At 48.8% G+C, this 25847-nt stretch overlaps 7 protein-coding genes across 7 annotated transcripts; 5 read left to right on the forward strand and 2 right to left on the reverse strand.

The window, feature by feature from the left end:
• Positions 1-2045: 2045 nt before the first annotated feature.
• On the forward strand, positions 2046-5751 carry chsF (chitin synthase CHS3; the record flags this gene model as incomplete). The annotated part of the gene is made up of 3 exons (XM_056883296.1): positions 2046-4738; positions 4792-5597; positions 5675-5751. The coding sequence occupies 3 exons, from the start codon at positions 2046-2048 to the stop codon at positions 5749-5751; spliced, it is 3576 nt and encodes a 1191-aa protein (XP_056745137.1).
• Positions 5752-6952: 1201 nt separating this feature from the next.
• N7443_003241 (uncharacterized protein) lies at positions 6953-8087 on the forward strand (the record flags this gene model as incomplete). Its single annotated transcript, XM_056883297.1, has 6 exons — positions 6953-7023; positions 7128-7226; positions 7286-7523; positions 7580-7601; positions 7742-7933; positions 7987-8087. 6 exons carry the CDS (start codon positions 6953-6955, stop codon positions 8085-8087), a joined length of 723 nt encoding a protein of 240 aa, XP_056745138.1.
• Positions 8088-12365: 4278 nt separating this feature from the next.
• On the forward strand, positions 12366-13370 carry aspf2 (major allergen Asp F2; the record flags this gene model as incomplete). Its single annotated transcript, XM_056883298.1, has 3 exons — positions 12366-12756; positions 12815-13272; positions 13329-13370. 3 exons carry the CDS (start codon positions 12366-12368, stop codon positions 13368-13370), a joined length of 891 nt encoding a protein of 296 aa, XP_056745139.1.
• A 225-nt stretch (positions 13371-13595) lies between these two features.
• N7443_003243 (putative aspartate aminotransferase) lies at positions 13596-15027 on the reverse strand (the record flags this gene model as incomplete). Its single annotated transcript, XM_056883299.1, has 3 exons — positions 13596-13660; positions 13722-13827; positions 13900-15027. 3 exons carry the CDS (start codon positions 15025-15027, stop codon positions 13596-13598), a joined length of 1299 nt encoding a protein of 432 aa, XP_056745140.1.
• A 1290-nt stretch (positions 15028-16317) lies between these two features.
• On the reverse strand, positions 16318-17466 carry N7443_003244 (uncharacterized protein; the record flags this gene model as incomplete). The annotated part of the gene is made up of 1 exon (XM_056883300.1): positions 16318-17466. One exon carries the CDS (start codon positions 17464-17466, stop codon positions 16318-16320), a length of 1149 nt encoding a protein of 382 aa, XP_056745141.1.
• A 3375-nt stretch (positions 17467-20841) lies between these two features.
• Positions 20842-23113, forward strand: N7443_003245 (WD40 repeat domain-containing protein; the record flags this gene model as incomplete). The annotated part of the gene is made up of 2 exons (XM_056883301.1): positions 20842-21619; positions 21672-23113. 2 exons carry the CDS (start codon positions 20842-20844, stop codon positions 23111-23113), a joined length of 2220 nt encoding a protein of 739 aa, XP_056745142.1.
• A 501-nt stretch (positions 23114-23614) lies between these two features.
• On the forward strand, positions 23615-25693 carry abr2 (laccase abr2; the record flags this gene model as incomplete). The annotated part of the gene is made up of 6 exons (XM_056883302.1): positions 23615-23803; positions 23869-23924; positions 23976-24146; positions 24260-24430; positions 24478-24600; positions 24649-25693. 6 exons carry the CDS (start codon positions 23615-23617, stop codon positions 25691-25693), a joined length of 1755 nt encoding a protein of 584 aa, XP_056745143.1.
• Between the last annotated feature and the right edge of the window lie 154 nt (positions 25694-25847).

Consider the following 25847-nt stretch of genomic DNA (forward strand, 5'->3'; position numbering starts at 1 on the left):
CTATGCCATACTCGCACGGCCCGAGTGGACCTGAGATCTCCTTGCTGGGCAACATCTGGAGATCAGGGAAGTGAAAAAAGCGACCTTTGAAGGCCAAGGTTCTTGTTTTCTTGTTTTCTTGATTTCTTTGATTTTGAAATTCTTGGGATCGAATCTCACCGATCCAGGGCAGGCAGCAAAGTGTAAACTCGCCAGAAATAGCCCCTCGCGAGTGGCGCATACCGGCACCCCACAAACCCGAGTTCCATCGGAGTTATTTCCCTCCTATTGGAGGTGATTGGTGTCATTCCATCAGGGAAGATGGTGTCTCAATCATTACTCCCATCGCATGGGACAAGACCAGTGCAAAGGAAACCACAGAAGAGGGAGGCTCCTTGTTCGTGGGTGATTTTCCGTGCTTCTGGTCGGGGTTGTTGAGCGGTCGGATTTGGACTAGGTTCCTAAAACACATGTACACATTTGATGGTGTGATTGGGCTGCCTGGGAATAAAAATTTACTAGTGATCATTTAGATAATGATGACTGCTGTTTATGATAATCTGGAGAGGGTGGAGTGCTGCAGGGATCGCCTGCCGATCGCATTGGGAGGTACTCGAGCACAGGGAGCTACGGGAATAGACCTTTGAATTTCAGCTCTCAAATATTTTTATTCTACGATCTCTACGAAAGCGGGTGTGGCTTTAGCTAACGAGGATATGATGCTTCTCATCGCTGTCGTGAGGCCGCAGGTGTCTGACGACATGGCAGCAAGGCACGCGCACGCTCTTTTTGTGCTAATGGCAATAATCGATGCTGGAGCTACATAGACATGCACTAGCAGCTCATGTCCACCGGCCCGACAAAAATGGAATATGGGCATAGGGCTCGGAGAGGAAATTAACCAAGGACACCGTGGTTGAAGTGGAAAGCCTCCATGAAGTCTTCCCGTATTAGGGTTGTAAGCCGTGGGCTATAAGCTCACAATGTCCCCACAATAAGAAGTGAATTTTGTCGACAAGGTGTGTCGGGTAGAGTGGCTCTCCCGAAGGGTCAAGGGGTCGAAGGGTCTTGGTGGGTCTTGCGAGAGATCATACGCGAAGAAACAGACGATATTGTGCATGTGCATAACGGGGGCTCGGAACAGAGGAATCATCCTGGGCTACCAATGTACCATGTAGCATAGCGAAATTAAAAATAGCCCCGTGATGAGAAAAAAAAAGAGCAAAAATAAGCCCTCGGCTTGATCTTCCCCTCACATTCGCGTGAAAAGCCAGGCTTTAGCCTCATTCGGGTTAGGTCTGGCTTAGTTCGAGACGCTGTGATTTGCCTCTGGGCTTGGGCCGAGTTTTTACTGTCCTTGATTGGGTTGCTGTGTACCCCGGCCATTGCCCCTAGCGACAGAATTAGGGGAAATGGGAAGCTCGTTTCCATCTGGAGGCGAACGCAAGGTCTTAGGGGCTGTTAGTGCTGTTGCTGTTAGTTACTCCGAGTGCTGGTGCCAAGTGACTCGGCCTGGAGACCCTGACTCTCCACCTTAACCTTTGTCTCACTGTCTCACTGTCTCACTTTCTTCTCTTTTCCTTCGGGCATCTCTGTGATAAAGAAGGTGATTAGCTTGATATCTGATTTATTTTTATTCCGTTCTTTCTCGACTCTCGTTCTCGTGCGGACCCGAGTGTGGACCTTTGTTTATTCTCCACCCCCGGCTCTCGTTGCACCGGCCGACAACCCACAGAGTCTCGACTAGTGTCTCGATCCAGATCGGGTCTGTCCTTAGACAAGATCTCCATTCTTCAAGACCTTCGCCAATACCCTCGTCAATACCCTCGTCAATACCCTCGACCTTCGAGCCCATCCACACGTCGCATTTCGTGCGGAGATCAGAGTTGCTGCGGCTTGTTGATCGCCGGGGAAATGCGCCGATAGACACAGAACAACAACTTGTTCCAGATCATTTCTACTAATTTAAGCCTGTGTGCATGACCACAACCTTCTAAAAGTAGGTGCGACACCGATCCAACCCATTGTCAACCCGAGTCTGACCTGAAACCGTCCCAGAAAGCCTGATGTCTTTGCCGCAGCGGCCGGGCAAGGCCTCCCCGCGCCGAGATGAGCGAAGCGCCTTCCGCGAGTCCACACGCCGCCATCGTCGCCGAGACATTGAAACCGGCACCTACAGCGACGACCCCCAATCCTCCCCCTCTTCACATCGTCGACACCGCCGACACTCACACAGCCACCGCCGCGGGGCGGACACCGACGAGGAGCGCATGGAAAGAGGCGGGGATGTGAGACGCAAGAAGAACCTCGTCAAACCCGAGCGACGTCATGTGGACAAGGAAAATCGCGATTATTATTATCGTCAGCGATCGCAGCAAATGCCTACGTATCCCTCTGCGACCGGAAACGACCCCTTACTCAATCGCGACGCCGAGGTTGAGACCAATAGCTCTCGTAGCATGAGTATCAAGACTAAGGATTATGGAAATATTAATAAACCCATGGACCGGGCGCCTAGCCGTCATCGCTCAAAAAAGAAGAAGAGGTCGTCTTCTCGTCGAGTATCTAAGAGCGCATCGGCGCAGGATCGACAGCGACAAAAGGCTTTGGATGCGGCGCGGCCACCAGACCTTTGGACCACCTACTGCGCCCTTGTCAGTTGCCTGATTCCGGATTTCGTGCTGAAGTGCTTCGGCATGCCGCAGAAGGAACAGCGCACTGCTTGGCGAGAGAAGATCGGCCTGATCAGTCTCATTCTAATGATCGCTGCCTTCGTTGGTTTCCTGACTTTCGGTTTCACCGCTACGGTTTGCGGTACACCTCCGCTGCGTCTAAAGGTGAATGAGGTTGGCGATGGCTACATGATTTTCCACGGAGAAGCATACGACCTGACAAACTCCAAGCATCCTGCTGCTGAGGGCATTCCTGCTGGTACCAATGTACTGTATGATCTTCCTCACAAGTACGGCGGCCAAGATGGCAGCTTTTTCTTCCAGCAAGTCAACGGTGCTTGCAAGGGTCTCATTACCGCGGTTGACGGCGGCGACGTACCCACCAACTCGAAGGGTGATCTTGGATGGTACTTCCCCTGCCAACCCTTCAACCAGGACGGTTCATCAGAGCCCAATGGGACGGTTTCTTACTACCTTGGTTGGGCCTGCCACACCAGTTCAGCCGCACGAACTCCATTCTATTCTCTGAAGAGTTCCGGGGATGTATATTATACTTGGGAGGACACCAAGAACAAGAGTCGTAACTTGGCCGTGTACTCGGGCAATGTTCTGGACCTGGATCTTTTGCGCTGGTTTAACACATCGCAGGTCTCATATCCCAATGAGTTCGATTTGCTGCGTGAGAACCCCGCCGTCCGCGGTGTTGATCTCACATACTACCTTCAGAGCGGTGACCAGAAGAAGGTTGGGAAATGCTTGGAACAGATCATCAAAGTGGGTAGCATCGATACCGACACCGTCGGGTGCATTGCGTCCAAGGTCGTTCTTTACGTCTCCCTGATCTTCATTCTCTCCATTGTCGTCGTCAAGTTTGCTTTCGCTTTGCTCTTCCAATGGTTCCTAGCACCTAAATTCGCCGCTCAGAAAACGAGTATGAGCTCTGATACACGGACCCGAAACCAGCAGATTGAAGATTGGTCCAACGATATCTACCGGCCCGGTCCTCGAATTGCTGATCCTCCGGTTCCTTCAGTCAGCAAGCGTGCCAGCTTCCTACCTACGACCTCTCGCTTCTCCAGTCCATACAACGTCAACGCTGCAAGTGGTAGCAAACAGCCCTCGCAATATGTCACCATGGCCAGTCAAAACTCAACTTCTCGACTTATGCCGAGCTCCACGACGACAGGAACGATGTACAAGATGAGCCACAACAGCAGTGGCGGTACCCTGAGTAACCCTGCCGTAAGTCGCACAAGCTTGGCACCGGGACAACAAGACCCGGAATTTGCGAGAATCAATTCCGAATCTGAGGGTCCTGGTCCTGCCGGGTTCATCCACGAAGCCGTCGTCCCGCAACCTCCTGCCGACTGGCAGCCTTTCGGCTACCCACTGGCTCATTCGCTCTGTCTGGTTACATGTTACTCTGAAGGTGAAGAGGGCATTCGATCTACTCTGGACTCCATTGCCATGACCGATTACCCAAACAGCCACAAGACCATCCTTGTCATTTGTGACGGAATCATCAAGGGTAAAGGAGAAGAATTCTCTACTCCCGATATTGTTCTCGGCATGGTTAAAGACCATGTCATTCCCCCTAGCGAGGTTCAGCCTTTCTCCTACGTGGCTGTGGCAACTGGCTCGAAGCGTCACAACATGTCCAAGGTGTACACTGGTTTCTACGACTACGGCGAAACCTCCGTTATCCCCCTAGAAAGACAGCAGCGTGTTCCCATGATGGTCATTGTCAAGTGCGGTACTCCTGCCGAATCGACTGTTTCTAAGCCGGGTAACCGAGGCAAGCGAGACAGTCAGATCATCCTGATGTCCTTCTTGCAGAAGGTCATGTTCGATGAGCGCATGACAGAGCTCGAATTCGAGATGTTCAACGGACTGTGGAATGTCACCGGCATTCCGCCTGACTTCTACGAGGTTGTTCTCATGGTTGATGCCGACACAAAGGTCTTCCCAGATAGTCTAACACACATGGTTTCCGCAATGGTCAAGGACCCCGAGATCATGGGTCTATGTGGCGAGACAAAGATTGCCAACAAGACAGACAGCTGGGTGACGATGATCCAAGTCTTCGAGTATGTTTCCTCAGTACTATCACCAGTGACACAAACACTAACCCTCATTCCAGATACTTCATCTCTCATCACCAAGCCAAATCTTTCGAGTCCGTCTTCGGTGGTGTCACCTGTCTCCCCGGCTGTTTCACTATGTACCGAATCAAAGCCCCCAAAGGCGGCCAGAACTACTGGGTCCCCATCCTCGCCAACCCCGACATCGTGGAACACTACTCGGAAAACGTAGTCGACACTCTCCACAAGAAGAACCTCCTTCTCCTCGGCGAAGACCGTTACCTCACAACCCTTATGCTTAAAACCTTCCCCAAACGCAAACAAATCTTCGTCCCCCAAGCCGTCTGCAAAACTGTGGTTCCCGACAAATTCATGGTCCTTCTCTCCCAGCGCCGCCGCTGGATCAACAGTACCGTCCACAACCTTCTCGAACTCGTCCTTGTCCGTGATCTCTGCGGTACATTCTGCTTCAGCATGCAATTCGTCATCTTCATCGAGTTAATCGGAACCCTCGTCCTCCCCGCCGCTATCGCATTTACCATCTATGTCATAATCTCCTCTATTATCCGCAGGCCTGTCCAGGTCATTCCCCTCGTCCTGCTGGCTCTTATCCTCGGTCTCCCCGGAGTCTTGATCATTGTTACCGCACACCGTCTTGTCTACGTCCTTTGGATGCTGATTTACCTCTGCTCCCTACCAATTTGGAACTTCGTTCTGCCTACATATGCCTTCTGGAAATTCGACGACTTCAGTTGGGGTGACACCCGTAAGACGGCCGGTGAGAAGGATAAGGGACACGGTGATGCCGAGGGCGAGTTCGACAGTTCACAGATTACTATGAAGCGGTGGCGTGATTTTGAAAAGGGTAAGCATATTCCCCTCCTCCAACTACCTTGGCACGCCAGCCCGAATCAAATAACTAACATCGATGGTTTACCGCAGAACGCCGTCTCCGCAACACAGCCTGGGCCCCACCCCAAAACGGATACTCTCATTATGAGACGTACTCCGATTACTAATTCCAATCTTATCATTTTTGTCATTTATTCATTCGCCATCTACATACCTCAGGGGCGTTTTATATTTCAGTTCCTTTCGAGTCAATCTCCGGGTTCCATTTACTCATTCCATTTGGGGAGATATTTTTAAGCGCTGCACGATTCACGAGATTCTGACCTGTGCCATTTCAATGTTTGATTATTTTTTTATTTGTTTTTCGGCGGGATCTAATGTACAGCGAAGGCGCCACTGTTCCATTTTTCGATTTTTGTATTCATATTAAAAGAGGGCCAGCCGATACATAGAAAGATTTGGATGTATCTATTTTTTGGTTTCTAGGCTGGACCCTGTAAATCCCAGGTTGCGATGTCTGCACATGTAAGCCAAGACTTGTCGTGGTGCTGATTTCTAGGTGGATCTGTAAGAAGAGTGTCGTGCCCTTCGGATCTGCGGTTCGTTGGATGCGTGTTTATTATGCATATTCATGCAGCTTAGATAGATGTATCCGTTCTTGGCGCCGCTTTTACGGGGTGGCTCGGTATTGTGTATTTGCGCTCGGACTAGGCAATATTTCAGAATGTATTCGGTCGATGGTCTCGGTATATATAGATGGCGTTAAGGTTATGTATTTGTAGAGAAGTACAAAGAGGCTGGACTTGGTGGCTCGGGTCTGGTGTACATAGCTCACGAAGTAAAATTCTTATATCATCTCTAATTGATCTTAATCGGCTCGTGCTTGTACTCTATGCCTACGCAGGTTTTCGCCTTTTGGGCCCGCTGACCGCCAATAACCTTGAACTCACATCTTGGCCTTTCTGAATGTCATAAGATGACTGCACGGTACAATACTTCAGGGCTAAATTCGCCCTTCTCTGATTACTTTTCATAGGATTTAGTTCTGTTACATTGTTTGGCAAGGCTGGTATTGATATCAGTCTTAGCACCTTAGGACATCTGGACGAAAACTTCATACCAGCTGACGTAAACTCTGCATAACTGCGTGAACTTCCCCAGGATTGGCCTTGGTTGAGAAGATGTGTTCTGTCCCGTATAGCCCATTAGACCACCTGTCTAGGTTTTTAGTCCTTGTGGGCATTCTGTAGAAACGAACTTCGTGCCCAATGCCGACGATTCCATAAAGCTCTGCGATGTGAGTGTTCTACAATTTGAGCCTATTTCTTCGATCCCCATCCGGCGGGTATCCTTCAAAATATCCAATCGATGCTGCCGCAAATGACTATGATGTCCGTCGGTTGCCATGCGTTCCTACGCTCCAAGACGCCCTCGAGACGGTACAAAAGAGCCTCTCTGTCCCGGAAGACCCTCTTAGAGCGGCTCAGAATTTGCTTGAGGAGAGACTTAAAAAATACCACTTCTGGGATGACACTCACTGTAGTCGGATTGAAAACCATATCAGATACGAGTTCGGGGCAACACGAAAGGATGGACCCCCAAATTTTGGTCTTGGCGATCTCCGCGGCTCATGGGAGGGGATGTACGTGAACAACTGAATCCCCGCACTATGACTAATTTATGATACTAAGTCCTTCGTAGACGCACAACATATGGGGACCCGGTTATACTTGAAGCAATGCCTCTGGATTGGAAATCCGCGTTATTTCTGGAAGCCCATGACGAAACTTCACCTCTTCCACATGCTATTTGCACTATCTCTGCGGATGTTGATGCGACACTTGCAGATCAGAACCTTACTCTCCACGAGATGAGAGCTATTATGAGAATGATACTTATTAGAGCTCGTGGGCCGCGCCGAAAAAATCCCATCTACCCAGTGAGTACCTATAATATGTAGCGGAACAGAAGACTAATTACCATTGTACCTTGTAGTTTTTGCTTCTCTCATTTATGGGTAAGCAGCATGGCAGAATCACTCAAATTGTCGTTGAAAAAAGACGAATTGTGCTCCAGTATTCCAAACTCTGGAGTTTTGAGGTCGAAGCTACAGCGCCGTTGGATCTCTTCATTTGCTTAACCCTAAACCCTGCTCAGCCAGCCCATCGGACTCAAGAGGCGCAGACAATGACAGTCGCGCCAATATACCTATTTCCTCCGGTCAAATAAGGTTTCATTTGCGAGCATCGTCGGCATTGTTTATTGATTATTTTCAGGACTACTACCGTGAGGAGCAGGGTCGGTTTCTTGGTAGTCAACAAGAAGCAGGCATACGCGGTTACGGTGTGGGTAGGTACCTTGAAATGTCTCGGGCGAGCTACACTGTTGACTGTGATACCTAGCCGATGTTGACAAAGTAGCCGTGGTCCTCCCTACCTATAGCGGTAACGATGTTAGGTGGGTCTCAGTCGTACGCGCATCTCACCGCAACGCTCAATTTTGACTATCTAATCTTCTCTCATAATAAAAATTTTTATCGCATTTCCGTACCGCTTTCTCGACTTCTCGGAGTAGATTTTATGTGTCGGCCTGCGATCCACGTGCCTCTATTAGGAAAAAAAAGGCTTAAGGTGGCTTAGCACTTAATAAGAAAGCCTTTCTATTTTTCTAATGAGCGGCTACACACGGATGTCAGAGATGATAGGCAATGATGATATGCCTGATTGTCTGCCCTAAGTACCCTGAGCGAAGGGTAAGCTGATCCCTGAGTAACTATGAGTGCTCAGTGACCACACTATAAAAGTGGGCCAATCAGATCACGTGATTATTTGATGACTAATATTCTGGTAAATAGGACGCTTAAAACAGCGTCAAAAGTAGCCTTTTTCGGCGCCCAATTTACCGTCACTTAGCGTTGGGGTGTAATATCAATCCGAGATACGAATAAGAGTACGTCACGCAATATCAAAGTAGATAGGCAATCTGTGAATTGCGTACTAAAGGGGTAACGTGACGTGAGAGCAAAGGAGATGCGTACTCAGAAAGTAACACTATTGGAGCAGAAATTTACGCTATACATAGACCAATCATCTTGTAGTACTAATTGATCATTAGCTGCTGATGCTGCATATTGGACGACTCATGCGGAGGTGGCTTACATCAAACTTCCCCCAAAGGACCCTAATGTCTTGCGGTAGACTGATATCGAAAGGCTTAGCGACTGTCCGGCCCTTTGGCTGACCTATCCAGCTCACAATAGGTTTGGTGGTATCCAAAATGGGGCGTATCGCATGGATTCCACCCCTACCTCTGAGAAGGGTGAATCCTCTGAGTTTTGTGTCTCGAATGTCGATTATCACTTGTTCTCCTGGTAGCCGGTATCCAAACAGGACGTTAGGGGTTTGCATGTCTGCGCTAATAAGCTCAAACCCAGTGATAAAAGTCTTTCCCCCTTCACGTAAGACGGATATGGCCAAGCTAATAATAGCGCTTTCTAATTCAACAGTTTGAACGAAAGAAAAGTCTTCTGCGAGGTGATTCTTACATAGAGTACAGTCGTCACCTTCTTTGCATCCCAAGTCACATCGAAGCCTAGTATGACACTCCTCCCAGTGTAATTTTTGCGGGAAAGATATATCCGTCTTGCCGGCAATCTCTTCATCTGGGGCTCTAGTCATTGAACAGCACTTTCTTAGCCAAAGGTTAATTAGCCATCTTCGCCTTAGTTCCCAGAGCTGTCCATCAGATCTTTCAATCTTCGCCGTGACGTTGTAGATAAGTCGCCAATCCTTACTCTCGTGATCTCTGGGGCTTTCCACTAGACAGTTAAGAAACCCACGCTCTCCATTAATCCGAAATCTCGATTTCCAAAATAGTTGAAGTTCGAATATAGGTACCATCGCTCTAGACGAAGATCAAAGGTTCAGAAAATCATCTGTAGAAAGCAAAGTAGCGATTTCCTGTCGGAGCTCCATCGCAAGCGAACTAAAGCCGTCCGGAATAAACTTCAGATTGTTTCTAGAGCCCGTAGCTATGTTGCCTCTTTTCGGAATTCGATTTTTTGCGTTTCGAAGACTGAGAATAACAGGTCGCTTCAAAGGTTCGAAACGAAAATTCCTTAGGCTAAAGTGGCGTCTTTCTGCATGATTTGAGGTCTTTTGTTCAATATTTTCAAATCGATCGGATATGTTTGCAATAGCAAGAACGAGGGTCTCACCTCCGTTAATATAATGGGCCCTTCGGAAAGGTAAATCCCAAGAGACCTCTAGAAGCCTATCCAAGTTGATCTCCTGGTCTGTAAAATGTGACTTCAGGAGAAAGAAACAGTTCTCATGAATTATAAAGGAGCAGGCCGGCCTAACTCTCTCAATCAGAGTGTATTGGTCTTCACAATATCCGCTTAAATCTGCTATATAAACAACTAACAGCTGGGCTCCGGTTGGAGTTGAATGCACTGCGCATGATGAGCTTGGTACACAGATATTAAGTATGTTTTGGACTAACAAGTTCGGTGTCTTGCCATCCCTCCCCACCAGTGGAAGAGATTACGCCCACAAGACACACATAACATAGGGTCTTTATCAGCAGGAGAATACCTGAGAAAAGGCCAAGGAAGTGCTTCAGGGCTAGATTCGGAGCGTTGCGGCAATACTGTGGCCAGCTGCATATTGTAATAAATTTAACTTGAGATTTACCAATCGATGACTGGCGAAGAGGGATATTGGTCAATAGTGATTTGCATGATCTAGAAAGATCTTCATATATGTGGTCTATCGAATAGGCGTGGAGCTATCATCGTGATGTCAGCCTATAATTTGACTACTTCAATGAGACAAAAGTCGCTTCGGGCTATTCTTTCATCGCTTATGTGGAGTCTCTTTCTTCCCCAACTCCGCTTTTTGAACTCTTGTTTGACGACGAGAAGCCATCGCTTTCAGCGCATGGCGATCTCTATCTATATAAACCTGGATTGTTGAGATATAATATCTGAACAATTGGAGTTCAGCATTGTTACCGCGGCGAGTAACTAGCGTGATGAACCGACAATGATGATGTAATCATCCTTTTGCCCGACAGAACTTTAACTCGTCAGCCATTGGATTAGATAGAGGTTTTCACCCCCAGATCAGTCGTTTGGATTCTACTTCAAATATACTTAAGGGTGAGCTATTGTACACGGGTACATAGCTATACACCCCGAATCTCCTATAATCGAAGAAGACATTTTAGCGTACGTTTTGTGATAGTGATATCGTATGTTGCCTGTAAATAGATGTAGATTTTCATGATACTTATTCTAGCATCGGAAAGCCGGAATTTTACTCTCTACGATCGTTGAGGCTGGTCTACTCGGTCAGTTCCGGCACGTGGAAGCGGAAGCGGACACTAACGATAACGATGCCGATGACCACGAACAAATCGGCCTTGCGGCCATAGGGAGGTTGTGAAGACGCTGTGCATACACCAACGAACACCAAGCCCGACCACCGAGAATGGTCGACACTCAACTACAACCGATTCACCACGCCAACATCATCAGCTGAGAACCAAAGCGCTTGGAGAGGACTGACGAACGAGAGGCGGGAGCATGCCACGGGGACGAGGGGACGCAGAAGAGTGGAATACTGTGGGCTTTGTAATTTTGGGTCTGATTTTATATGGGGTTCTCTATGCTTGGGGTTTGGATTTAGTACACTCTTTTCTGTGCCGGCCTCTTGCAGAAGACCGGTGATTCTATGTATTACTGTTTATTGCAAGCCGCGAGTCTGAAGTTAAGGACATCAGGCTCTGCTTCGGATTTGGACGAAGCGCCTGCATAGCCTCGACGTATCTAGTTAGGCTTTAACAGGTTAATAGAACTTTGATTGACTGATTGATGTTTTTTTGAGCGGCCTCCACACAAGTGTTCACGTCCAGGTATGAACTTTGGCGTAAGAGCCTTACTCAAATCGTAAATATCGCGTTAAGTGCCTACCAGCACATGGATAATTCAAAAAAGAAACAAATCTGAAGGGAATTTTCGGCGCGCCGAGAGACGCTAGTATCTCACTAGGCATAACTAGGAAGATGGAGAGGGCCTGCCAGTCCGTCACCTCAACATGTTCATTATGCTTGGAGTGACAACGCAATGAAGAAGTAACAACTGAATGAGGTCTCAATGAGGAAACTAATAACGCGGGCGTGGGAAACTCAAAGCAGAAAGATTCATTGACGTAGTTATATGTCCCATAATATGGATATTACAGGTCTTATGATTTAGGCTGCGACCTTCCGTTGTACACTGTTTCACTCTTCCTCCGTGATACATAGGGCTCCAGCATCAGGCTACTACGAGCTCATCATTGATACTTCTCTCAAGGGAATTACAGCGGACGCAAGCCATCGATGGTCGCACCTCAAAGGTACCCAAGGCCAAGAGGATACCGCTCGTCTGGCTCGCTGCCAAGAAGGAACTCATTCTTTGTCTGTCGATTCCTCCAGTGTAGAATCACTGGTCTGCTTGGCTATGTTCTCAAGGTACTCGTTCCCAAGGCCTCTATCCCTGGGCGCGATCCCTCCGGCCTTGGCTCTTGGCACTGCCGAGAATTATCCGCCGTGCTTGACAGCCATTGGCATAAGAATTAGCGGAATGGGGTTGACAATATAATGTACCCATAGCTGCGCTCGCAAGGTTCTTCCTTGGCTCTTGGCACTAATCTGTTCTGAAGACGAGAAGACGAGTATATAACGCCCCCATGTATGCATCTCAATCGAGAGTAAACTGGAAAACATCTCGTCAACAATGATTATCTTTCGTCTTTCCCTCTTCTATGCAGCTTTTGCAGCCGCACTACCTGCTCCGGGTCGTATTGGAGAGAATATGTCTCAACCCTTCAGTCAGGCAGAAGTGACACCCTGGAATGCAGGTGCTGTTACTGAATTTGCTATCCACTCGAGTTGTAACGCAACCCAGCGACGACAGATTAATCTGGGCTTGAATGAGGCGGTCTCTCTGGCTATGCATGCCAAATCACACATTCTGCGATGGGGCAATAATAGTGACATTTACCGGAAGTACTTTGGCAACAGTCCTTCTATGAACGCAATTGGTGCCTTTGACATCGTGGTCAACGGCGATAAGAAAGATGTTCTGTTTCGCTGTGATAACCCCGACGGAAACTGCGATCTCCAAGGTATGAAAACCCCCTGTTCAAAAATTATGCACATGCTGATCGGGTCATCTGTCGATAGGATATGCAGGACACTGGCGCGGTAAAAATGCGACGGATGAGACCGTCATCTGCGACCTGAGTTACGAGACTCGTCGATCTCTTTCCACCATGTGTGCTTTAGGATACACCGTTTCTGGCTCCGAGACTAATACATTCTGGGCGTCTGATCTCCTGCATCGTCTGTACCATGTTCCGGCTGTAGGGCAAGACTGGATCGGACATTTTGCGGACGGATATGAGGAGGTAGTCGACCTAGCGACTACGAATGCCACTTTGTCAACACATGACTCGGAGACACTTCAGTACTTTGCGCTGGAAGCTTATGCGTATGACATCGCTGTTCCAGGTACAGGATGTCCAGGCAACCAGCAAAAGCATCATGGCAGCGACTTGGCCGAGCCCGATGCCAGTGCAAATCAGACATCGAGCACATCGACTGCTTCTGAATTGTCTTCGACGACGTCTGATGCACCTGCTGTAAGTGATTACCCTTTTTCTTCAAGTGCTAGAAAATCAGATGCTGACCAATCAAGCACTGCCATACACATGCCGGGGGAGAGCTCCACTGTACTTGATTCAAAAGGGAAGTCGAACCGAAGAGCGGAAGACCTTGTGAAACCAAATCAAGCTCAGATCTACCATTTCAGTCCAATTTAGAATTATTATCGCTGGTAAATGCAATTACTCCGAGTTCTATGTTTTCTCCACCTGTTATGGCAATATGTAACCTTGCCCACTTGGTGCACAAGGTAGGGCCGAGCAGACACAACACCCTTGACCCCGACCATGGGACCAGCCCTTTAATTCACTGTGCGAACAACATCATCTATTGCCTTGGCAACATACTGAACGTTGGTTTCGTTCACTAGTTCTTATCATCAGTATACGACCGGAGAAGTATCTGCCACCAAATTTGAGAGACTTACACCCCGAAATAGATATTCGGCCAGAGCTGAGCATGTAAATATGATGCCTCTCTGTGATGGCACTGACTTGGCTCTCAGTCAAGCCGATGTAGGTAAACATGCCGATCTGAAATTCTGTTAGTCAAATCTCTGAGAACAAGCTTTGATCCAACTTTGACAAGCGATCGAAGGATCGTACTTGATTGGTAATATGATTCCAGTCACCGGGTGTACCCAATTTGACCAACTCGTCGAAAAGGGCATGCCTCATCTGCAGGATTCTCTCACTCATCGTTGTAAGGTCTTCCAGCCACTTCTTCCGCAAATCTTTGCTTCCGAGCACAGTTTTAACTATCTCCGCACCACCTCTTGGCGCCATAGAATACTCCCCACGGACCAGGTGACATAAATTAGCCAGCAGATTTGATGAAACGTTTGTCGGCGCGTTTGCAGAGAGTGCCATGTGTAAAGCACCCACTCGCTGGCCGTATAATCCGAAATTCTTTGAAAAAGACTGCGCGACGCAAAACTCCACCTGATTCAGATCATGAAAAATATGCCGAATGGCCCAAGCGTCTTTCTTCGCGTCACCGGAGGCGAAGCCTTGGTAGGCAAGGTCGAAGAAGGGAATGATTCCTTTTTCTTTACACAATTGAGCCAGCATTTTCCATTGTTCTTGTGACGGATCAGCTCCGGTAGGATTGTGGGCGCATGCATGCAAAATCACCACGTCATTGGCCTTCGCATAAGTTGACAGCGTGCGGAATGTTCCGTTGAAGTCGAAAGCCTTGGATGTGGAGTCGTAGTAGGGATATTCTTTCTTCGGAACAGCTGCGAGGTCCCAGATTGTGTAGTGGTTGGCCCATGTAGGGTTCGGAATCCACACACATCCCGGTCGAATATTCCGAGCCAGAAGTTCCGCGCCGAGTCGATTCGCTCCCGTCCCTGACACGGTTTGTATAGATACGACCCGCTGTCGCATATTTTCGGCAACCTGCCTCGAGCTTCCTTCATAGTCACCAAATCCGAAAACTAGATCGGCCGCTAGTGAAAGAAAGTCTGCGTCGCCTTGAATCGCCAGGTATTCGTGTCTGTTGACATCGCTGGCCTCGAAAAGTTCCTTTTCGGCCTCTTCAACTACTCGGAGGGGCCATGGATTGCCGTCGGAAGTTCGGTACACGCCAATGCCGAGATTGACCTTTTGCGGGTTGCTGTCTCGCTTGTATGCACCATTCACGGCAAATGGCTCGTCAGGCGGCACTTCAGAGAGGGTCGAAAACATCGAATCCACCCGCTTCTTGGCTGGTGCTTCTGAGATGGACCCCATGGTGAGAAAGGATTCAAGAAATGTGAAATCTGATTTTAGAATCTGGTGATCTTTATTTTCGTTAACTGATAAATGAGAAGAAATCTTGAATTTATAGTATTTGCGGCTTGGAGCGGACGATTCCATCACCACTAAGATACCCGACAGTATCAAGATATCCGCCTCCAGCCGGCCAATGCCGCTAGGTTTACGACCAGATAGCCGACAAGATTAAGTTTTGCAAGTTTCATCAAGTCGTAAAATAGCATTCCAGAATCACGATGTGACAGTGATTCTCTAAGAATACAACCAGAAACAAGAGCCATGGCCGCTTATTTATGATTGTCTTGGATATCTCCCCGGTCCAGCTGTAGGATAGTTTTATAGGCAGGACGGACGATAAAGGCCGGCACTTGGCAGAACATCGTCGTTACTTCCTTTGTTTGAACAGATTTCTTTTTCATCCACTTCCCATTAGCCTTTATTTCAAACTTCGCTTTCTCTCATTTCGATCTATAAACCCGAAAAAAGCACTCTTGCTGCGAATTTGCTTCGTCACCAACCTCCCGCAATCGTACCACCGACCCCAGTCCCACCGATCGCATCGAAGCCAGCCATGATTCAATATCCACTATCGTATCCATCGTGATCTTCTCACATCCAAGCATACATATTCCATACTCTACCGTCGCGCAGACCGCTGCCCGCGCATAGCCTGTCCACTGATATTCGTGACGAATGATCGCTCCTGTTCTGCAATTAAATTTGCACTAGGAGAATCACTTTCGGCTTCAAGATCATCAAAACCACCAAACCCGATCAAAGTCCCAGCATCACCTAATTAAATCGGATTATCGAGTAGGATAATTGCCATGTAGACAATCCTGCCTTCTTGGGGGAGTCCGTCCAGTCGTGGGTTCCTCGAACACCACGGCTGAAAAGTTGGGCTAGACTGGTGTGTAAATGATTTCTCTTGGATCATCGCGGAGATAGGTGATTGCTTGGGCATCCGACGGGATGGCACCCTGGATGAGCAACCGCGAGGTGGTGACTGAGTGGTAGACGCGGTGGGTTAGAGGTGTCATTGTGCTGAGTTGCGTGAGCTGAACATGACAGAATCAGCGCTTGTCAGATGAGAGAGGTTGCAGGCTCTAGGTAGAAAATTTTGATGGCTATTCATTCATGATATTTAAGCACCGTGGCTAGTTGCTTTACTGTTGTTCGAGTCTACTGATGCGGGGTGTGTTTTAGCGCCATCATTTACGGGGAAAAAACAAGAAGATAAGCTCACTCGGCTTAGATAATACTGCTTTAAGTGCAATGCCCTAAACTCTCTAGTCCAAGCTTTTCATACTGACTGGCGAACTCTTTGAAGAGCTTGTTAAGCCCCAAGAGGCTCAACGGGTCATTATCATCGCCTTGATCCATAAAACAGAGCATGTTATGGATATCGAACGTGATAGCCAGCAGAAAACCCAGCTCAGATTCCATAAAGACCTGTTCCCCTGTATCTGATTCCCCGGTCGCCTCGTTCCACTGCCGTGCATATTCCTCACAAAAGTGTCTCTTCTCCTCGTCTGTGTAAGGTCTGCAGTTGGCAATTTGACTATCCTTGTCAAACCACTTGAACATTTTTTGCATAAAGTGCCCACCAATGTCGAACGCTCGGTAATTCTGAAAGACAAACTCGAAGTCTATTAGGACAACTTTGCTTTCTCCTTGCTTGGGGTTGTTTTTCACCATCACGTTCATAAATTGAACATCGTGGATGCACCATCCATTCTTTGCTCCGATGGATTCCAGCCTGTCTGTGACTCGTTGAATCCTAGACACAAAGTCATAATCAACAAGATCATCCAGACTAACGCCTCCTTCGTTGGCTAGCCTTTTTAACTTGTCCATCTTATGATACTTTGCAAGCCCTCCGGTGACTGCATCGTAATATAGCTGAATCGGTTTCTTCTTTCGTTGTGATACCATGGCGTGAAAAACAGCATGTGCTTTTGCAACATCGGCTCGAATATTTTCATCTTCCACATCTTCTGGCTCCAAATTGCGTGCATCCAAGTACTCGTCGATCCTTCCGAAAGCACCATCCTGTGTCTGGAAGAAACCATAGAGCTTGGCACCCAGGCCTGAAAGACCATAATCATAGCATAGTTGTGCCTCTTCGTGCTTGTTGGGAACTAAGTGCTCGAACACCTCAATTTCTCCGTCAAGTACACCGTTGATCTTGAGAAACACCTTGAGAGGTTCTGAATGTGTTTCACCCTTTGGCTTTGGTCGTTCAACTACACAGTTTGTGTTTGCGTATCCAGTTTGGTGTGTGATAACGAGGGTTTCCGAATCCACCTTGGGCCACTCGTTGGCGAAAAATGTGCTGACAATGTCTTTGATCATAACGTTTGTCAGTGGGCCATCTTTCGGAATAGTCACAGGAACGCTCGTGCAGGTTGCCATCTTGTCTTGTCCGCACGAGAGAATGATGAAGTATAAGGTTTGGTTTTAAACAATTACGCCAGAAGAAGACATAAGATGGAGAAGCCTTTTTAGTATCCGTGGTAGAATAAGGTTTGCAATTGTCTCAGATGCACGGAAAGGGGCGTGCTTTGCTCTTGACTCATCCACTGTCTTCATGAGTCATCCGCCGAGGTTGGGAAGATCCAATGGCATCCTGAATGAATGCGGGGTTCCTGGGTTGAAGCGGGGCCCTTTAATCACCAGTACTGCGAGAAATTTTCCAGGCAGCCAGAGGCTATCGATGTTTTGTTCTGCAAATTGTGGTTTCTTCTGCGTTCTCAAGCTCTGTCGGGACAAAAGTGGAAGGGTGAATAGGAGTACATAATTATACCTTCGTATCCGCTTAAAGCTCAGAATGGACCAAGTTTGCGAACAAAAGAAGAAGAAGTAGAGCTTTAGTTAGCGCCGCCAGCCCAGAGATACTCTGAAGTGCCTAGATGGTTAAAGGGACAGCTAGTTTCAAACCCACAGTGCAAGCTTTCTCCGCCCGCACAGTGCCATCGACATCTAGGACCTATGACCGACCCCTATGCTGCGCTCCATACCTAACGTGCCACTATGCCTATAAACAAATAAATAATTCACGTCGACCAGGGTCCGTAGACCTCGAGCGAGTCAGACCTCTTCTTCCCGCCCAAGCGAACTCTAATCCAAATCCTTATTGGTGTTGACTACGGGGTGGTATTGTAGTCATCCCACCTGATACGACATTCAGTGATTTGCACTTAGATGGACATTCCTTGTTGCTTCAGCACAGCTCATTATGTTTCAATTTTGCGTGGCCTGTGCCGATGAGAGCAGCCAGCACTAACATGGCTCAGATGAAATGCATTGTCTGCCGGAGGATGACTATTGCATTTCAGATACTAGTTTCTGTCGAGAACTGAAAAGCTAATAGCTTCATGAAATATCTTGTTCTTGTTAAAGAGTCAAGCGATTGAATTCAGTTGTTGGGGAAATGCATTGTATTGTTTAAAATCTTTGCGGGACCCCTGACCCCCCCCCCCAGTTAATGACCTCATGATCGTGCGATGATGATCATGACGATGATCGTCTTCTACTCACTGATTCCATTATTCACTGGGATCGACTGGGCTATGTTCCAGGGCCTTTGATTGGGCAGTGAAGACAGCTTCATCTTCAGCTGAAGGTCTTGATGTGCTATACAATTTTAATCTTTTTTAGAGGGGCTGATCAATCCACATGGCCCAGTACTAGCAAATTTATCCAGGAACTAGGATGAAGCTCCAGACAAGGGACCCTCGAGTTTTCCAAGGTTTCAGGTTTTGAGGCTGCACCAGGGCAATGCACATAAATTCTCTTGGGAGATCGGCCTCTACCCCCTTGCTATCCTGGATTTGCTACTTTGGTTTAGCTTAGATCCATTAGACCTAAATCTACAGTAATAAGGATTTGAATAACTATCTCACCGCCTTCAATCGAGCCGTGTCAAGTTTGATGGTTGGGCAATGGTTATTTTGGTTCACCCTTGGGAAGATGTGTCCTAGCCAGGTGTGTCTAGGTGCCCAATTATGGTCTTAATGTATCTCATATCCCGCATTTGTGTACTTATGCCTGCATAATTGGCTACTTACGTGTTCTGTAACTTGAGAATAGAGAGACGTGCATAAGCGCGTCGAAACTGTCTGATACGTTACTGCATTGCAGACCAGATCGTGCTTTCCATCAATCGAAAGTTCGGAGTATTGGAGGTATTTCCATGATTCAAGGCTTAGCAGCTGGCGATAAATTTACTGTATATTTTCCATTATTGACGTGGTTCGACGAATTGGATTGGTTAGTTCATTTTAGGCAGCCGTGACGTATCTTCTCGAGCATACATAAGAGGTACAAATATTACGAAAAAGAGGTCAAAAAAGATAATTAGCAGCATGTCTCGAAAGAGGTTAAGAAGAACGAAAGGAGCAAAGTCTTTACGCACCATTGGGTTATCTCTTTGTAAAACGGTGAAACCGAAAAGCGGCAAGAGAACAAGCGTCAAAAGGGGAGGCCAAGAAATGACAGGGAAGATGCGCTACATATGCAGCGACTCCTAATGGGACTGACCTACAGGGGCTCCGGGTCATACACATCAACTTCTGGTATTCTGGCACCATGTTCAAACTATTCCCTCCTAACTTCTGTCTCCTAACTTCCTTTCCCCTGTATTTCCTAATTTGTCTAGATGCGTGCCAAAGCTGACTAAATTCGGAGTTCCGGGAACTCTTGGAACCGTGGAAAGGGCGCCTTGGGCACCGACCCGAATCCCTGGCAATGACCCTGACAATAACCTTGACCTTGACCTTGACCTCCCATGCCATCCCTTGCCATCCCATCCCGTCTATTTCGATGGTCTTTGTCCCTTCGACTCCCAGTGGCTCAATAACCCGGAAGGTGGTCAACTCTAAGTGCGCTCTGCACTGCACTGCACTGCACTGCACTGCCACTCACACGGGTGAAGCGCCGGTTACGCTTGGCCACTCCACCCCCCACTTCTCGCTCCCCTTTCGTCATCTTGCATCCCGCTTATCAGCCTCGTTTTGATCCTGGACTCAGATCACCGGCCTGCCTCTACACGTTGCTGCACTCGAGAGTCTCCGAGAGCTGACACGGCACTAGTGCTAAAAACGGCCTGCCCGTGCTCAGTCCCATTACCTTCCCCCTTCGGGTTTTCAACGGCCCACAGGCTGAAACGGAGGCCTCCCATCTTCCAGACGTTTCTTGGGTGGAACTTAACTCTCCCCTCCCCCATTGCAACGCCTTTGCGCTCTGCGCTCTGATATTACCGACGCCAACCGCGCGAACAGTTTTACTGTTCTGCCTGCCGCTACGACACCGCACAGGGCGCGCCACACCGTGTGGAGACTTGCGAGTCAGCTGCGACGCCGACCGATCAACTGCAAAAACCAGGGTCCCGCATCCCTATCCACGGACAAAGATTTCGCGCTGCCCTCATAAGCCCGTGTAACCCCGGCCGCCAATCATATATGATTTACGGCCTTTTTTCGGGCTTTGATCGTGGACTTGTCTCGTGCCTGGCATCGTCTTCGCAACTGTCGAGCTTCCTTGGGTGTGCGCTCTTTCCCCCCGCTATTCGGCATTTTCCCCAGGCGGGACTGCGCTACCCCATGAGGGGCGATGAGCAGTGACAACAATTTACTTACTTTCGACTTTACCTTTCAAACGGATTATCTCAGCGCACGTCATGGGTCATGTGAACCCTCGAGGTCAACGGCTTATCCCGGGGTTATGAATAGTTCTTCGTCAGATCCCCCCCGAGGCGGGTCGCCTGCTTTTGGTGATGATGCTTCTGCCATGAGCATGGATATTATGAGTGCCAACACGCTTGCTCCGACTAGGGATGCTATGGCTTCCGAGGAAGATCAACGTTTGCACGATTTTGGGGTTGCGGCTCTGGCCGCTGTCGCGCAACATCCGCACGCCGTCAATGAAGAGAGCGGATCCTTGCTGATGAATGAGGTGGTAAACGCGATGACCGGCGGTGCGTTGCCTCCGAACCCATCTGCGTTGCGACTCTTCCAGGATGACAGCCTCCAGTTCCCAAATTCGAGGAGGATGAACTTTGCAGCATCTTTCATTCCAGAAAGTGTGCCTGTCGAGCCAGTGGCGTTCTCAGCTGGACCTCAGATTGTTAGCGAAGCTAGTGACTTGAACGTGGACATCTCCGTGCAGCAACTGATTGAGCGCGCCGCACCTTCGCATAGCATCGCGGACGCCGAAAGCAATTATTATAGTGAAGACGACGACATGTCAGGAGACAATGCTCTCGATTTTGAACCTGGTTTTGAAGGAAACCACTCATCGCCGTGGGCCGACCCAGATGACGACCTGGAAGATCTGATTCGATTCTATCCGGACGAGGAAGAATTCTATCATTGGCAGCATACACCATACACTCGTACTGATTCACCTATGATGGGTGAGGTCAACCTTGATGAGTTCTACGCCACTGTCAGTTACAGTGCGACAGACCCGAGCCTGCCGCAGACACCTGCGAACCCGGGGCCGGGCCCCATCCCTCTAAGTGAGGACCAGCCTGAAGTGCATCCTGAGACCATTGTTCACACAGCCAGTATGTCGCGTTTTTACCTGGCTGTATTAAAAGGCAGTGCTAACTGATATAGCATATGAACGAAATCTAACCGTCGACGAGTTCATCCAACGCTGGATGATCCAAACCAATCTCATATACGATGGCTTTCACGCCGAAAGCAGACCCCCTGCGCAGATACGCCCGCTCTCGAAGATGATGGGCTGGAAACCCGCATTGGATATCGAACGACCTTCCAACCTCAAACGTAATTTCTATGATCTCCAACAAATTCCTTGGAGAGAAATTTTGAAAGTGAAGCGGTCGACCGCTCGTCACCTCCGTGATACTTGGTATACCTCATATCACAATCTTGATTACACGCGCATGGGGGGTGCGGAGCGACTTCCTGCGGATGAGACTTACTTCCGCGGGAAATCGATGCACACTGCACACATGGCCTCTATTGAGCATTTCCAGCTCCGCAATTTGATGGCGGTGCCTTATTACAACACCGTCCACTTTGCCAGTCGATCCAAAGTCCAGGCATGGACTCCCCAAATCAACGAACTTCGCTGTCTCATTGACCTCACCCGACCCTGCCCGGAATCAGGATTCCTAAGCGCGGTCAAGATCTCCAGCATGAAATCAGCATACGGCCTCACTATGGCTGGCGGTTTTTGCGGTGAGTACGCATTGCGCTCATCCAACGCAGAAGGTTCAGGCGCCAAAGGCCTCGTCACACCCGACTTCAACGACGGGATCACCAACCACGTCGACATCATCCCTAGCCGCACCGGCCCCTCCCCGATTTGCGTCTTTGCCTCCAACGACAGACATCTACGCGTCCTGGACTGTGAAACCAATATCTTCCTCTCCGACCAAGAACTTTCTCGCCCGATCAACTGTACCGCCACATCCCCAGATAGTCGCCTCCGCGTCGTGATCGGCGACTCCCCAGAAGCATGGGTCATCGAAGCCGACACAGGCCGGCCCGTGCACCCTCTACGCGGCCACCGCGATTTCGGTTTCGCCTGCGCCTGGTCGCCCGACATGCGCCACATCGCCACAAGCAACCAAGACAAAACGCTCATCATATGGGATGCACGTACCTGGAAACCTCTGGAAACCATCGACTCCGATGTTGCCGGCTACCGCTCCCTCCGCTTTTCCCCGGTCGGCGGGGGTCCACGCACTCTCCTCTGCTGCGAACCCGCAGACCGCATCTCCATCGTTGACGCGCAGCTCTTTCAAAGTCGCCAAGTCCATGATTTCTTCGGCGAGATCGGCGGCGCTGATTACGCGCCCGATGGCGGGTCCGTCTGGGTTGCGAATACCGATCCCCATTTTGGCGGGTTCATGCAGTATGAGCGCTGTCAATGGGGTAGCTCATTCGGATTAACTGATCTACCGAATGAATGGCTGCGCGAGAATGAGTTGGACGGGGATGATAGGTGTATTTTGAGTGAGAGGGAGCGCAGCTTGAGATTTTTGCGCAATTTGTCGGATGAGCAGCATGATGCCTTCATTCTTTAGCTTTTTCTTTTCTGTTTTGCATCTGATACCCTGGGCTCGGTGTTGTTGGCTATCTTAGTCCATCTTTCTTCCTGTATTTTACTTATCTTCGCGACATTTGAATAGAGTGCACTACGCTATTTCACTACTTCGGCTCATTCCATTCCATTCCAGTACCTGAGATTTCCACATGGTGGTCCCCAACCACGGGCTAGCAATTGGACCTATTACCGAATACAGTCACTAGAATCGCACTTCATTCGCCGGGTCAAGCCTGAACCCTTGTGAACCCATTCCAAAGATATGGCTGACATTAATGAATGCGCAAAGCTTTTCCCCATTCGAGGACCTCCCTGTCTCGCTATAAGGCTTCGGCCATTCGGTACCTTCCGGTACCTCAGGAATGTAAACAACCGAAACCACACCTTCCTTGCTTGGCAAGTATGTACCATGAACCTGCGCCTTGAATAAATTTCCCTCCAAAACCACATCCACTCTCATCAACCACTCGACTTTTTCGAAATGGTGCGCGTCAAATGGCTTATTCCGCTCGTGGAGTTCATTTCCCTCGTTCAGGCCGCTCAGGTCCAATTCTCCTTGGACCTCACGTGGCAACGGGGTGCTCCGAATGGCCTGGAGAGGGATATGATCTTTGTTAATGATCAGTTTCCGGGACCCGCGTTGATTATTGACGAGGGCGATGAAGTGACGGTTTGTTTTTGGTCTTTTTCTTGGGCTCTGGTTGGGGCATTATGGATGGTTGCTAATTTATACAGATCGATGTTACAAATCATATGCCGTTTAATACTTCGATTCATTTCCATGGGATTGAGTTAGTTCACTTCTCTTCTGTTTTGGTACATCGCTAACTTGCTTCTTATAGGCAAAAGGGAACGCCCTGGTCTGACGGTGTCTCCGGGTTGTCGCAGTGGGCGATCTTGCCTGGTGCCTCCTATCGGTACAAATGGGTAGCTAATACCTATGGCACATACTGGTATCATTCCCATGATAGGTCTAGGATCATGGATGGCTTGTATGGGCCTATTCAAATTCGGTAAGTCTGTTCCCGAGTCTATTCATCTTGGAGGGCAGCTCCAGTTTGCGCGAGCATATGCATTCTACAATACGAAACATCCCTTCTTCAATGGCCTTCTAACACTACAATAGACCATCTGCCGACCGTGACACGCCATTTTCCATGATTTCTGATGACCCCGACGACATTGAGGCCATGACTAAGGCTCAAGCAAACGCCGAGCTGGTCGTTCTCTCTGACTGGGACCACTTGACATCCGACGCATACATGGATGCCTTGAAATATTCCGGATATGACATCTTGTAAGCATCCAATACCTGGTCTCAAATAATTGTACTAACTGTATTAGTTGCTCGGACAGTGTTCTTGTCAACGGCCGAGGATCTGTCTATTGCAAATCCTCAGAAGAATTGACCGCTCTACAGCCGCCACAGATCAGAGCAGTTATCACCGATCCACTGACCGACAAAGGGTAAGCTTAAGCTCTTCACATTTCTCGCAATGGTCTAACAAGAACTAGATGTGATCCATTCATGCGCGTGGTTCAAGGCGACTGGGAACATCACCCTGAACTCCTGCCCGGCGGTCTAAACTCGGGATGCACACCCAGCGACGGCCTAAAGACCGGCTTCATAGTCGATCCTGAGGCGAAATGGGCAAGTTTCAACTTCATCAGCGCCGCTGGTCTCAAAGCCCTCGCCGTATCAATCGATGAACATCCGATGTACGTCTATGAAGTCGACGGTCGCTATATCGAGCCCCAGCTGGTTGATGTAATCCCCATCTACAATGGCGAGCGGTACTCCGTTATGATCAAGCTGGATAAAGAGTACGCGAGCTATACGATGCGCGTTGCTGGCAATGGCAACCAGGTTATCTCTGGCTATGCTAGTGTTACATACCAGGGTGGTGAGGATAATGAGCGCCAGTCAACGCCATACATCGACTACGGCGGTGTCAATACCACGGCTGAAGTGGTCTCGCTTGACACCCAGCACCTTCCACCGTATCCTCCCATTCTACCAGCCGCGAAGGCGGATGATTTCCATCTCTTGACACTTGGACGCATCAATTCGTCTTGGGAATGGACTTTGGATGGAACTACCTTCCTTCCAGCCGACCTCGCTGCAATGGAACCCGTTCTCTACAATCGGGAGGCACCGGGCTTGGACTCCTCTCTCAAGATCGAGACGAAGAATGATACGTGGGTGGATATCGTCTTCCAGCTTGCCATTCCAGAGCCGACGAAGCTCCAGCCGCCTCACCCTATCCACAAGCATTCCAACAAGGCTTTCTTGATCGGATCCGGAATGGGAACCTTCACCTGGAGCTCTGTTGAAGAAGCTTTGAGTGAGTCAACAGATAACTTCTTGGAAACTCCTATCTATCGTGATACATTCGTTACTGCGCCGAACGGCGTCGCCTGGCTTGCAATTCGATACCACGTCGAGAATCCTGGGGCCTTCCTCTTGCACTGCCACATGGAAACACATCTCCATACGGGAATGGGCATGGTTTTGCTCGATGGCGTTGATGCCTGGCCCGAGGTCCCGCATTGGTCTTAGTATAGCCGTGTGAAGACAAAATACCCCTTACTAATTGGAATAAATACCTAATACACGCCGCCGAAAGACTATTGTATCTCATTTTTCGAAAAACGAAACTATTGGAGCTAAACGTGGAAGTGGAGTAGTGCACAACTCCGACCAGTGCTAGAGG

The sequence above is a fragment of the Penicillium atrosanguineum genome (genome assembly GCF_028827265.1).
Source record: "Penicillium atrosanguineum strain IBT 20685 chromosome Unknown utg000002l_segment0_segment0, whole genome shotgun sequence".
NCBI classification, from domain to species: Eukaryota; Fungi; Ascomycota; class Eurotiomycetes; order Eurotiales; family Aspergillaceae; genus Penicillium; species Penicillium atrosanguineum.